Below are 12,794 nucleotides of genomic sequence, written 5' to 3'. Positions count from 1 at the left end.
CTGGGAAGTTCAAGGTCGGGCTCTGGGCAGACACCAGGAGGCTCCTGCAGCTGAAGGCTCCCAAATCGGGGTGGGGGAGGGAGGGCGCGAAGCCCCGGTGGGCAGCTCATTTCAATCTTTGCCGGAGGAAAGCACTGAGGGTGTAAGCTGGGAAGGGACTGGTCTGCTACGTCTGCCTTAGGGTCGCTCTGGCTGTGCCGCCGCATGGGCGCCTGCGACGTGACACCTCTCCAGGGCCACCGGGGCGCTGGTGCAGGGAGCTAGACCAGCGGGTCTCAGGTGTGGCCCGTGAACTCGTCAGCAATGCAAATTCTTAGACTTCACCCTAGAACCGCTGCAGCAGGAACGGCTGGTAGGTCCCAGGAGTCGCGCCCCGCGCCCCCGCAGCGCCCCCGCAGCGCCCCCGCAGCGCCCCCGAGCCGGGCGGGCGCACCCTGGAGGTGGGGCTGGGACGGTCCGGAACCCGCGTCTGAATAAGGAGTCACCAGGGCGCGTTTTTTTTCCTTTTTTTTTAAGAAACCACTCACACTGCGTTCTCTCCCTCTTGCTCCCCCAAAGGAGAAGAACGATCATCAGTTGCCAGCAGCAGTTGCATCCGCGACACCAAGAGCCGGCTCCTCGCTCCGCGGAGCACCCTGCGCCCCGGGCGCGGCTTGATTGCTGCCCCCCGCGCCTGAGAGCGCGCGCTCCCGGGACAGTGCGACTTTTTGACACACACACACACACACACACACACACACACCCCGTTTCAGAGGACCTGGGCTCCCGCGGTGGCACCTTGGACACTTCCCGGCCCGTCGTGCCTTAGTCTGCCCACCTGTTGGGGAGGACTTGGGGGCCAGGCCCGGGGCCTCGGATCGCGCACCTCGGGCCTGGCACGCGGGGTCGATGGGCACCCGGGGAAACTGAGGCACGGCAAGCGGCACGTCGCGGGCCCCCGCAGGCGACTCGGTGCCCCCCCCCCCACGCCCGCCAGCGGTCTCCGCGCCGAGCCCTTCCCCCCACCCCCGCGCAGCGTGGCCAGGGGCGGGGCGGGGCGGGGCGGGGCCGGAGGGGGGCGGGGGGAGGGGGCGGAGCCCGGATCGCGGGGCAGCCGGGGGGGGGGGGCCCGCTCGCCGGCTCGGAGCAGCCCCGCGCCCCAGCCCCGCGCGGTGCAGGCTGTGGGGCGGCGCGGCCTGGCGCAGGCCCCGCCCCGGGCGCCCGCCCCGCCCCGCCCCTGCCCTCGGCCGCCTCCCGCCCCGCCCCCGCCCCCGCCCCCTCGCGGCCCGGGACGTGCCGGGCCGGCCACCGAGCGGCGGGGACTGCGTGCGGCGCGCTCACTTCCGCGTCCCGCCGCCCTCCGGCCCGCGCCGCCGCCATCGGACAATAGGGCTTCCCGCCGCGGCCCGCGCCCCGGCCCCGCGCCCCGGCCCCGCGCCCCTGCCCCGCGCCCCTGCCCCGCGCCCCTGCCCCGCGGCCGGGTGGGACTGCTGACGTGCTCACCGAGAAGCTCGGATTTTTTTTTTTTTTTTCTCTATTTCTTTTTCCTTTTAAGATTTGGAAAAGAGGAGAAGAGACGCACGGCGGGCGCGGGCGGTGCAGCGCCGCCAGCCGGGCCCGCTGAGCCTCCGGGTCTCCACTCGCGCCCACCGGGCCGGGGTCATGACCCTGCCGCCCGGCAGGTGGAGGGCTCTACCTGTCCCGGGCTGGACGTGAGCCGCCGCCCTCGCCCTCCTCGCAGCCAGCCCGGCCCAGCACCCGCGCCCCCAGCCCGACACCTGCGCTAGGCTCCGACACCGGCGACATGGACAAGTACGGCGACCTGGGCCTGGAGGCCAGTAAGTTCATCGAGGACCTGAACATGTATGAGGCGTCCAAGGACGGGCTCTTCCGAGTGGACAAGGGGGCGGGCAACAACCCCGAGTTTGAGGAAACACGCAGGGTGTTTGCCACCAAAATGGCCAAAATCCACCTCCAGCAGCAGCAGCAGCAGCAGCAGCAGCAGCAGCTCTTGCAGGAGGAGACCCTGCCCAGGGGCAGCCGCGGCCCCGCCAACGGGGGCGCCCCCCAGGCCCGCCGGGAAGCCGGCCCGGGCTGCAGGCAGCCGGTGGATGGTGCGGCCAAGCCCCCTCTGGCCTCGCTGGCCCCCGGGCAGCTCGCGTGCCCACCCCCGGAGCAGAGGGCCAGGCCGCCCGCCCGTGGCGCCGGCCATGGCATCCAGGACTGCGGGGCCAAGGAGGGCCTGGCCCGCTGGGAGATGCCCGCTTTCCGCCAGCCGGGCCCCTGCGAGGATCCCGCCTGCCTCACCCACGGAGACTACTACGACAACGTCCCCTTGCCGAGCCCCAAGTGGGCCGACCAGCCAGGAGTGTCCCCCAGCATCAGGCCGGGCGCGGGCAGTGGGTGGCCCGGCGCCCCGGGGACGGACGCGCCGCTGCCCAGACCCTCCAGGGACCACCCCCTGTACCAGCCTCCGCTCTCCCCGAGCTCCGGCAAGTCGTTCGAGAGCGGCCAGGATGGCGGTGCTGGGGGTCGTGCTGACGGGAAGGCAGCCGGGCTTTGGACTACCGCCTCCTCGCAGCGGGTGAGCCCCGGCCTCTCTTCCCCAGGCCCGGAGAACGGGGTCCTCCTGGGGCCCACTCAGCCCAGGACCCCCTCTTTCTTAGCACCCTTGGCCCAGAGCTGCCCCAGCCAAGGAGCTCTTCCGAGAGCAAACTCGGGGGTGGGGAGTGAGGTTGCCGGCGCGATGCCCAAGCCCACTGTGGATCCTCAAGCCTGGTTCCCAGACGGACCCAAATCTTACCTCTCTCGTTCTGTCCCACCATCCTCACCGGGCAGCATGGACAGTCTGCAGTCAGGTGTGGCCCCCGGGCTGGGTCCCAAGCCCGTCCGCACAGACCCTGGCATGGGTCCCAAGCTCAGCCCCACCAGCCTTGTCCACCCACCTGAGCTGTCTTGTAAAGAAGGTCCCCCCGGCTGGCCCTCCGATGGCGGCCTGGGGCCTGGGCTCCCGGAGAGCCCCAGCCCCCCCCGGGTGAGGCTGCCCTGCCAGACCCTCATCCCAGGCCCCGAGCTTGGGCCCTCAGCTGCCGAATTGAAATTAGAAGCCCTCACCCAACGTCTGGAGCGTGAGATGGATGCTCACCCGAAGGCCGATTACTTTGGTGAGTGAGAGATTGGTGACCTCGCCCACCATGGGTGACAAGGTCTCTGCGTTCGGGGGAGGTGCTCCCCATCGGGGATGCTGTAGGTCTCCTTGAGCCGCGCACGTATGTGTACGCGTGGCTTCCTCTTTCTGCTGCATCTTTTGATCCAGAGACTTGAAAGCGTCCCTGAGCAGAAAGCGGATCTTGTATCCGGAGGTTACCTACGTGCAAAGGGCGAAAGCGGGGTGGGATTACTCATGACTGCTTTAGAAAAAGGGAAATGCTGTGACTTCGGGTTTTGGGGGTTCCGGGTGTGGCCCAGAGTGTCTTGCAGTGACTGGCTCGTCCAGGACTGGAATGGCAGCAGTTTCTGAGGTCCAGGTACCCCTGTGGGTTCTGTCCCCCGGTGGCTGGGCCGGGCTGGTCTGGCTATCTGAGGACCTGTGGTTGGGCAGGGGCTCTCTCTCTGGCCGTGTCTGTCTGTCTGTCTGTCTGTAGGTACTGTGTACAGTTACAAAACTCACATGGAAGATTTTGCTCTCAAGCATTAGTGGTTCTCAAAGTGTAGTCTGCGGGCCCGCAGCATCCCTTCACCTGGGAACTGGTTAGAAAGGCACGTGATGTAGGGCCCCGTCCGCCAAGACCTTCATCCGAAACTGAGTGAGTTTGGGGGGAAGGCCTTAGTCAGCGGTGCAGGTAGGCAGTGTGGACTCTCAGGCAGTGTGGACTCTGGGGGAAACTTGAGACCTGTGGGCTAGGTGTCTCTGAGCTCAGCCCCACCCTGGGTTCTAGCCCGCAGCCAGGTAGCAGCTGCAGCCCCTGCGCCCAATGGGATGGAAGAGGCTCCTTGCTGGTTTTACTAACAGTTTCAGGGGTCCGTTTTATTCTCTTTAAAACCTTGAACTCTTGGAGGCTGCTGGCTTCAGCTTTTTCTTTTGCTCTGCGCAGGGGTTTGGAGGCAGTGAGAAAGCAGTGTGTTCTGTGGAGTCATGATGTTGTCTCATAGAACTAACTAGAAAGCTCTTTTTAGAAGAGTCTGAAGGTTTTTATCTTGTTTCCCCCCATTTTTGAACTCTGGAGAATTGGGGTCATAATGTCCCCCTCTGAGGCCAGAGAGCCTTGGGAAGCCGAGTCCTGGGAGGGTGCCCGCTGTACTACACGGAGGAGGGCAGGGCCCAGGAAGGGCCATCAATCTGTCCTGTCTCTGGGGCCTGAGATGCTTGGTGGGACGGGGTCCCTGGCGCCCATGGCAGCACGGTGTTCCTTACCCCCTGAAGCCTAATGGGACCAGCTCTCACGGCACAGAGGGCGCTCGTAGGTTGGGGTGACTTCGTTGGTTTGTGTGTCTGAGCATGTAGCACCCTCTTACTCCTCTTTTCCTTTGCAGATTTCTCTGGGGAATAACACTTAGCAGGAAATACCGTGGTTTTAAACTGTCAACTGTTGCTAAATTTTTAATTCTGAGCTCGCTAAACAACAAAACAGTACTTCTCTTTTGTCAGGGAGGCAGGTTTACACCCCAGATGGGGGCAGAAGTATTTGCTCACACCAGTCATTCCACATGTTTATTGAGCCCCTGCCTTGCCCTGTTCAAGGCCTCGGTGTCATACACAGTGAACAGGACAGACAGTAATCAAGTCCTGGGGAGAGATACAGGTCGAGGAGGGGATGGAGCCTCCCGGCAGGTGGCAGGAAAGTTTCCAGTTTTGAATTGGGGGTCAGGGAACGCCCCATTGGGAAGGTGGCATTTGAAGAAAGGTCTAACAGGAGGCAGAATTTCCTTGGGTGAGCATGTCCTAGGTGGGCAGACAGCAGGGGCAAAGGCCCTGGGGCCGGTCTGTGCCAGGCCCCACCTGTGCTGGACACTTACCCTCTACCATTTAATTTACTAGTTGCAACAACCCTGGGAAGCAGGTTCTGTCATTAGGCCTGTTTCACCGATGGGGACGATAAAACCCGGGGAAGTTAGATCATTAACCGAGGCCTCCCAGGTGGTGGTGCTGGGTGAAGCTGCCAGTCGAGCCCCCCGGTTCAGACGCCATGGCCCTGTCCCTAACCAGCATCGCCACGCTGCCTCCCAAGCACAGATGCGGAAAACTATTTTATGTCCGAATTTATTTATTTTTGTGGCTTTGTTTTTTTTAATTTTTAGTTGAGGTGAACATGACACACCACAAAATTTAGCCATTTTAAAGCAAACAATTCAATGGCATTTGGTACATTCACGGTGTTTCACAAACACTCGCTCTGATAGTTTCAAAACATTTTTATCACCCCCAAAGGAAAATCCTATACCCATAAAAAGCGGTTGCTCCCTATTCCCCCTCCCTCCCAGCCTCTGGAAACCACACCTATGTGCTCTGTCTCTGTGGATTTACCTATTCCGATGGTTTAGGTCAATGGAATCCTATTTTATTTTATTTTTTTAAGATTTTATATTATTCATTCATTCGGGAGACTCTGAGAGAGGCAGAGACACAGGCAGAGGGAGAAACAGGCTCCCTGTGGGGAACCTGATGTGGGACTCGATCCCAGGATCATGACCTAAGCCAAAGGCAGACGCTCAACCGCTGAGCCACCCTCATTTCTATTTTTTGACCAAGCATGACATTTGTGTGTAGAAAACTCAAAAGGCACCCAAAAACCTGCACAAAGAAGAGTTAAGTGTGTGTCAGCCCCGGTGCTCTGTGCTGTCCACCAGCCCTTTGCCACCGAGCGGTGTGTCTCGGCAGCTGCCTTGTGTCAGCGCGTGTCGAGCCGGTGCAGTGTCACCCATGGGGACGTGCCCAGGTCACGTGCGCTGCGGTCACGGCGGACCTGGAGAAGGGCCCACCTGCAGGGAGCAAGCCGAGCTGTGGGCTAACCCCTCACCCCAGGGTGGCGTTGTGAGGCTGGGGCCTTGTGCCCTTCCTGAGCGGCCTGCTTGCCCACCACACGGGAGAGGGCCCGCCCCGCTGCTGGAAGCTTCGGCAGCCCAGCTTCTGTCCGCTCTCCCATGACCGGCGGTGTGGCGGAGCAGGGAGCCTCATCGGGGCCTCTGGAGGTCGGTTCTTGGCCTAGTCCTGCTGGGGGGGCTTGAACAAACCCTCCTGTCTTCTAGGCCTCACCCCAGGCGGCCGGCCCCGCTGAGGGGCTCCCCACACGGATGCCTCCCCTTCCCTCACTCTGGTGGTCTTTGAAAGCTTGTGCCTGCCCCGCACGCTGCATTTCTTGAATTAGGATGAGATTTTACTTCCCAAGAGAAGACTCTATGGATACAGGGCCCTTGCCAGAGAGTCGGGGTAACGTCACCGTAACCATCAGGGCCCACGTAGTTCGAGCCAGAAGCCAAGCAGAGTAGACGTTTGGGCTGCTCACGTGGGCCCCTCCCTGGGTCAGACAGAGGCGTCCCCGGGGTGTTTACACTGTGGGAAGAGCTCCTGAGTCCCTGTGCTTGCCTTGGAGAACACTTAGGTCTGAAGATGCCTCAGTTTCCCGTCCTTGATCAGCTCATCTCCGAGGACGCTTCTGGCACCTTCCTTGGCCGTCTTCATGGCTCTGGTGCGATGTGGTGCTGGGGGCTCCTTCTCCCTCTCCGCCTTTCCCGTTCTTCCTCTGTGGCCTCTTTGTGTCTTTCTGTCCTTGAGGAAAGAGGCGAGGACAGACTCTTGATGGCTCTCGCTCGGTGTTCTGCGTTAACACCACTGTTTACCCTGCAGAGGAAGGGAAGCGGTCACCAGGCCTTTTGTTTACTCTTTCCTGGCCTTTTCCCCCAGGCATCCACTGTCTTCCTCACACTGGTTCCCTCCTCTCTTCCCCAGGGAAAGGATACAAAGAGGCCACCTGTCACAGCCCGGGCTTCCCGACGTGGAGTGCGCAGGGGGCCCCGAGGGGATGCCCTTGGGAGGTGGGTGGAGACATGGCCCACCCCGCAGGGAGTGCCCGAGCCCTTCAGAAGTGTCCCGAGTCGGGGTGAGATATCCGGACTGTCATGCTCCCCCCTAAGGTCACCCATCAGATGTGGGCCGCCCTGGGATGACCCTGGTGAGGCGGCCCTCTGCAGCTGGCACAGAGCCCGAGGCCACGTCCCAGTGCACCCCGGGCCACCGGGCCCCCCACCGCATCTAAGTGGCCACCGCAGCCCCCCACAGCCAGGCAGATAAAGACCCCTCGTACCGTGGCCTTGGGCTCCGTGATTCTAATCCTCGCCACCCTGTGTCTAGTGCCCGTGGCTCGGTGGGCATCGGGCACATGCTCTGCGTTACCCTTCACGGCCAGACACCAGTCGTCTCTGTTCACAGTGGAGAAACTGAGGCCCATGATTTGCTCAGGACCACACAGGCGTACGTGGTGGCGCCTCCACACCAGTTGGGCTCTGACCGCTCCCGTGGTGGGGCCTGGTGGCCTTTCAGGTCTGCGTTTGCTGCTGTTTGTCCCTCTGGTTTCACACTCCGCCCAGCTGCTGCGGGGGCATCGGTGGCCTCTGTGCCTGTGCCTGCCCTCCCGGCTGCGGGTCTGGGGTTCCGGCACTGCTGACGCCCCCCCGGGAGAGAACCACACTCTGCCCTGGGGTGGAGGGGCCAGAAGAGACTGGTTGCGGGGTGTCCCTCACCAGGCCAGGGGATCCACGGGCCTCCCCGCACCCTGCATGGAGCAAGAAGAGCAGCCTCGGGAGCCTGTAAACAGGTGTGACTCCTCCTGGGAAGGGCCCCGCCCCTGCCAGGGGCTAGGGAGCCTGTGGCACTTGATTTTATTCTCCTAGGGAAGCAGGAGGTCAAGGACACCTTCCAGAAGATCATGTAAAAATCCTCTCTGCTCCTTCCCAGCAGACGGTCTCGCCAGCCTCAAGCTGCGCGTGGATTCTCTTGCTGCCCTGTGAAGCACCCCCTGTCTGGCTTTACCAGCAGCAGATGCTTGAGGTGTGCGGCTCACATAGCGCTGAATGAAACACCGAGGATGGTTCCAGAGCACTTTTCATAGCAAAGGAAGTAACACGGGGCCATCCTGTCATGGGGGAGCCTCCCCCAGAATTCCGGGACAGAGACCTGCATGGGCCCTGGACACCCTGCTTAGTCCCCAAATATCATGCATTTCCGTCAAGCCAAACTAGGGGCTGAAGTAGAAGAGAAGGTGGTGGAAGATCATGACCATGTGGCTCTGAGCGCTGGCACAGCACCGTTCCCCGGGGACTTGGCCCCAAATGCCTTCCTGAGTCTCTGTGCCGTACCGTGGCCCGAACTGAAGCCAGGCTTCTATTGCCATGGGAGTGAGCTTCTGATCCTCCACGTAACTTGCACATTCTCTCACTGTGGCCCAAAGGCCGCACGGGGGCTTTCCCCAGCCACACGGTGCCCACGGGCTTCGTCACACCAGCGTCACTGCTGGCCCCAGCTCCTGGAATTCCTCCCACCATGAGGTCCTTGACCTTCCCCAGCCAGCGGTCCTTCTGGCCAGCATAGAGGTGCCTGCCCCTGCGACCCCACTCTGAGAAGGGGGCTCCGGCCGTTGCCCTGGCAGGCCCTGATGGTGGGCTCCCACGGCGTGTGCCCCGTCCCATCACACTTTCTCTCTGTGGCCCTCCCTCCCTGGGATGGTGTGTTTGTGCTCCATTCCTCTGTGACCAGGAAAGCATGTCTTGTTTTTTCCATTAATAATCCACACCATGAAACTGACCTTCTGACGGCGCAGGTCTTGCCAGAGGTTTAAAAAAAGTTATATTTTTCTACGTCTTTTTTTTTAAAGATTTACTTATTTATTCATTCATTCATTCATTCTTTCATTCATTCATGTGAGAGAGAGACAGGCAGAGACACAGACAGAGGGAGAAGCAGGCTCCATGCAGGGAGCTTGATGTGGGACTCGATCCTGGGACTCCAGGATCACACCTGGGTCGAAGGCAGATGCTGAATCGCTGAGCCACCCAGGCATCCCACATCTTTTTTTGTTTGTTTAAGAATCTATTTATTTATTTATTTAGGGAGAGAGCACGCAGGAGAGAAAGTGAAGGTGGGAGGGGAGAGGCAGAGGGAGAGAGAGAATCTCAAGCAGACTCTGCTCTGAGCACAGAGCCCCATGTGGGGCTCGGACCCAGGACCCGGAGATCGTGACTTGAGCTGAAACCAAGAGTCAGATGCTTGACTCTTCCTTGCAGGAGCCCCTTCTTTACATCTTTTGATTTATGAGTTCTACATGGGACACAGAAAACTGTGGAAGAAAGGCCCGATTTGGGGAGTGAGGACACCCCCACTGATCTGTTCTGAGTCTGATCCTCCCAGCGGCCCTAGGGGTGACAGCGGGCAAGCCGCTCCTCCTCAGTGCAGAGCCACACAGACCTCTCAGGCTCGTCCTGGCCCCAAGTGCTGTGGTTGCGGCTCTGGGTGCCATCAGATGCCTGGGTCTCAGCTGACTGAGTAGCCAGCACTGCTGTGGGCAGCGGCGAGAGCCTGGAAAGGCAGGGGCTGCACGGCCTGGCCTTCCTGCCCCCTTGCAGACCTCTACGGAAGTGGAACACAGTTTCGTGTTTTACTTATGGTTACGTTTTCTATTGCAAAGTGCAATCGTTGTTACTTTAGGTATCTGGAACATACCCTACAGTTGAAACAAGAGCCATGAGTCACTGACATGCCTGCCACCCTTAGGATAATCCATGGGAAGATTTTCTGCAGAAAGTTTCCAGTGCAGAGCCGCGGCCGGAGCCCGCTGTGACTCAGGATGCGTCATGTGCTGCGATTCTTGGCTCTCTGGCCAGATGGAGAAGCATTTACTCAGCGAGAGGTCACTTACTGTGCTCTGCAGAGGGTGTCTGAGGAAAGTGGGGTGAGGAAGGAAAGATCCCTAGGAAAGCATCAAACAGGGAGCCGCTGGTGTTACAGCCTTCACCCACCCCGAGGCTTTTTGAGGGTCTCATTCTAATTAAACGTGGGGTCTTCAATTCGGGGGACGGCAAGTAGCTCTGGCCGTGGGGCTTGTGGACCTTGTATTCCCTGGCATGCCCCAAGTTCCTCCCTGGGCTCCTGTGAGGTCTGTGGTGGTGTTGGGTCATTGGATGCCTGACAACAGCCTCTGTCAGGGCCCTACATAGTGGGTGCTCGGAGGATGTCTGTTGGAGGAATGGAGGGGCTTCAGTTGGGGGTGAAGGGAGAAGAGGAAGGGATTTTATTTTATTTGTTTATTTTATTTTATTTTTATTTATTTGTTCATGAGAGACACAGAGAGAGAGGCAGAGACACAGGCAGAGGGAGAAGCAGGCTCCATTCAGGGAGCTCCTTATGGGACTTGATCCCAGGACTCCAGGATCATGCACTGGGCTGAAGGCAGGCGTTGAACCGCTGAGCCACCCAGGGATCTCTAGGAAGGAATTTTAGATCGGGTTAGCTCTGAGGTAGTTGTGCTAAAATGTGTGCCACCTTTCTAATCATCTCACACACATTGGCTTGTGGTTTGTTCATTCCTTCCAGTAAGCCTGGTTCCCTCGCCCCATTTCACAGGCAGGCAAACGGAAGTACGCAGAGGTTAAGTCACCTGCGGGATACATTTACCGAGGGTCCTGGCTGAGTTGGAGATCTCGGCTACTCCGCTGCACTGCCTGTCAGCTCCTGGGAGCACACCGGCTTTCTGACAAAGGGAACTTGGAAGGGAACATGGCCCTGAGTGGGGCAGGGCCGAGGTCTTCCCCTTCTGTTGGTGGAGTGGTGAGGGAGGCGCCTGAGCTGACCCGAGGAGCCGGACCCCATTCCTGCAGCCAGGCTCGGCACCCAGGTTCCTTTCTAGGCCAGGAGCCCGTGCCCGAACCGGCTCCTCCCTGCAGGCTGGAGATGGAACCACGAGACTCAGAAGGACACACACAGAGGCCACACAGTGACCTTGACTGCCCACGGCCCCCAAGGCCCCTGACTTCTTGTGTTCCTCTGAAGGGTGTGGGTCAGGACCAGCGGGCAGTACTCTTGGGCTTGTGACACCCTCCCCAGTGTTGTGGACGAGGACAGGGGTGTGCCGAGATGCCCTGGTCTGAGGATCAGTGTCAACCCTGGACTGTGCGGAGGCGCTTAGAACCAAATGTTGCATGAAACGATGCTTAGAGTCCATCTGGCAAAGTGAACCGAAATCTTACCCAAAACCAAAACAGCCTCCCAGATTCCCCAGGCGCATCCATGGCAGGGCAGTACTTGCCAGCAAATATTTATATCTGCTTCAGGTTTTGTTTTTCATTTGTCCCCTCCCAGGGAAACCAGCTGGACACGGAATGTCAGGGTCACGTTGGAAGGCTGGAGACTTTCTGCTTGAGTGTTTCAAAGGGAATACTTTAGGGTCCACGGCCAGGCTATTTTTAAGTTTTGAGAGCCACGAGTTTAGACTTGGCCAAGTTCCTTTCTCATCTTTCTCCGTCTGTGACTCAACTCTGTGTGTCCCAGGAGAGCAAGGACTGGTTACTCCCGGTTACTGGAAGGCTGTTGGGAGCATATCAGGGACCTCCATCTTTTCTCCTCCACACTTGTAATTGCAGTATATAGAAAGTTCTGGAAGCCTGCTCTGATGCCATCTGTCACTGGAGAGGAGGGGCCTTGAGTTCAGTGTATATCTGCTCTTCAGCTGCCCCGGGAGGTATAGAGACCCAGGTAATACGAGAAGTGGACAAGGTACCCCTCTTATAAAGCAGGCCCTGAGTATGGGGGCTCTGGGCACACGTTATAGCAGGCTCTGGGCCGGACAGCACAGGATGGTCACTTCGGCGTGCTCGTTTTTTGCTGACCGAAGCCCCTCTGACCGTAATAGCAGCCTCCCTGTTCTCCCGAGCTTCTCTTCCAGCAGGGTGGAACAGGGTTGTGGCTGGGTTTGCTCACATGATGGTCAGGGCTCGCCCAGGGCATTGGGGTGGAGCTTTTACATCTGCTGAAATGTCGCCTGGCCAGTTCCTCCCCCCCCACCCCCCGTGGCTTGCATTGCTTCCTGATGAGGCATTGAATTTAGAAAGATGGACTTGGGGGCAGCCCAGCTGACGGCTGCTGGCTGGCGGGGCTGGGCCTGCAGGGCGTTTGCTCACAACAGTTCCCTTCACCGTGAACAGGCTGGCTGGTGGCAGGAGAGCAGCAGGCGGCCTGTGCACTTGCCAGCTGTGCCCCTTGGGCATCTTGCTTCACTCTTTTGCTCTTGGTTTCCTGGCCTGGTGGAGCCTGGATGTCCTGAGGTTGTTAGAATTCTGTTCCCTTCCGGGGGCCACCAGCCTCCGGAGCCAGGGATGGGGTCAGGGCTGTTGGCAGAGAAGCCCATACAAAGAGGAGAAGCCTGGGATGGGGAGTGTGTGCAACACACATGTGTACATGGACACACCCTGGGTGGCAGGCGAGTGGTTGGTGATGGCAGCCACTTCTCTGAGTTGGCCCGCTGGGTCCCTCTGTGAAATCCCAGTCCCCAATCGGGGTGACTCTGAAACGCCTCTCCCCGCATAATGCTTGTCCTCCTCGGCCTGACTCACGAAACCAAAGCTACATTTTTTGGGGCGGGGGAGAAAAACAACTTAAACTATATATAAAGCGGCACTTAAATAAGGAAAATGAGGAAATAAAACCAAATAGCAAGTTAGTGATAAGTTTCAAAATACAAAACACAGGGCCTGGTCTGCGGAAGAATCAAGTTAACATGTTTTGGTTGCAATGCCCCTGTTTGCTCAGCCGTGATGGACTGAGACGCTGT

The 12,794-nt window shown here is 59.5% G+C and overlaps 1 protein-coding gene and 1 pseudogene across 1 annotated transcript in view; one reads left to right on the top strand and one right to left on the bottom strand.

Annotated features, from left to right (window-relative positions):
* Positions 1-518: 518 nt before the first annotated feature.
* On the bottom strand, positions 519-707 carry LOC140594081 (small nucleolar RNA U3; annotated as a pseudogene).
* A 939-nt stretch (positions 708-1,646) lies between these two features.
* The window catches only part of LIMD1 (LIM domain containing 1), a 68,754-nt gene continuing 57,606 nt past the window's right edge, over positions 1,647-12,794 (top strand). Inside the window, exon 1 of the mRNA XM_025989248.2 lies at positions 1,647-3,143. Within this exon, the coding sequence (XP_025845033.2) occupies positions 1,784-3,143 (1,360 nt within the window). The 5' untranslated portion in view covers positions 1,647-1,783. The remainder of the gene's footprint in view (positions 3,144-12,794) is intronic.

The sequence above is a fragment of the Vulpes vulpes genome, chromosome 9, assembly GCF_048418805.1.
Source record: "Vulpes vulpes isolate BD-2025 chromosome 9, VulVul3, whole genome shotgun sequence".
In the NCBI taxonomy this organism is placed as follows: Eukaryota; Metazoa; Chordata; class Mammalia; order Carnivora; family Canidae; genus Vulpes; species Vulpes vulpes.
The sequence above is the reverse complement of the archived record's forward strand: the minus strand, read 5'-3'. Positions and strand labels throughout refer to the sequence as shown.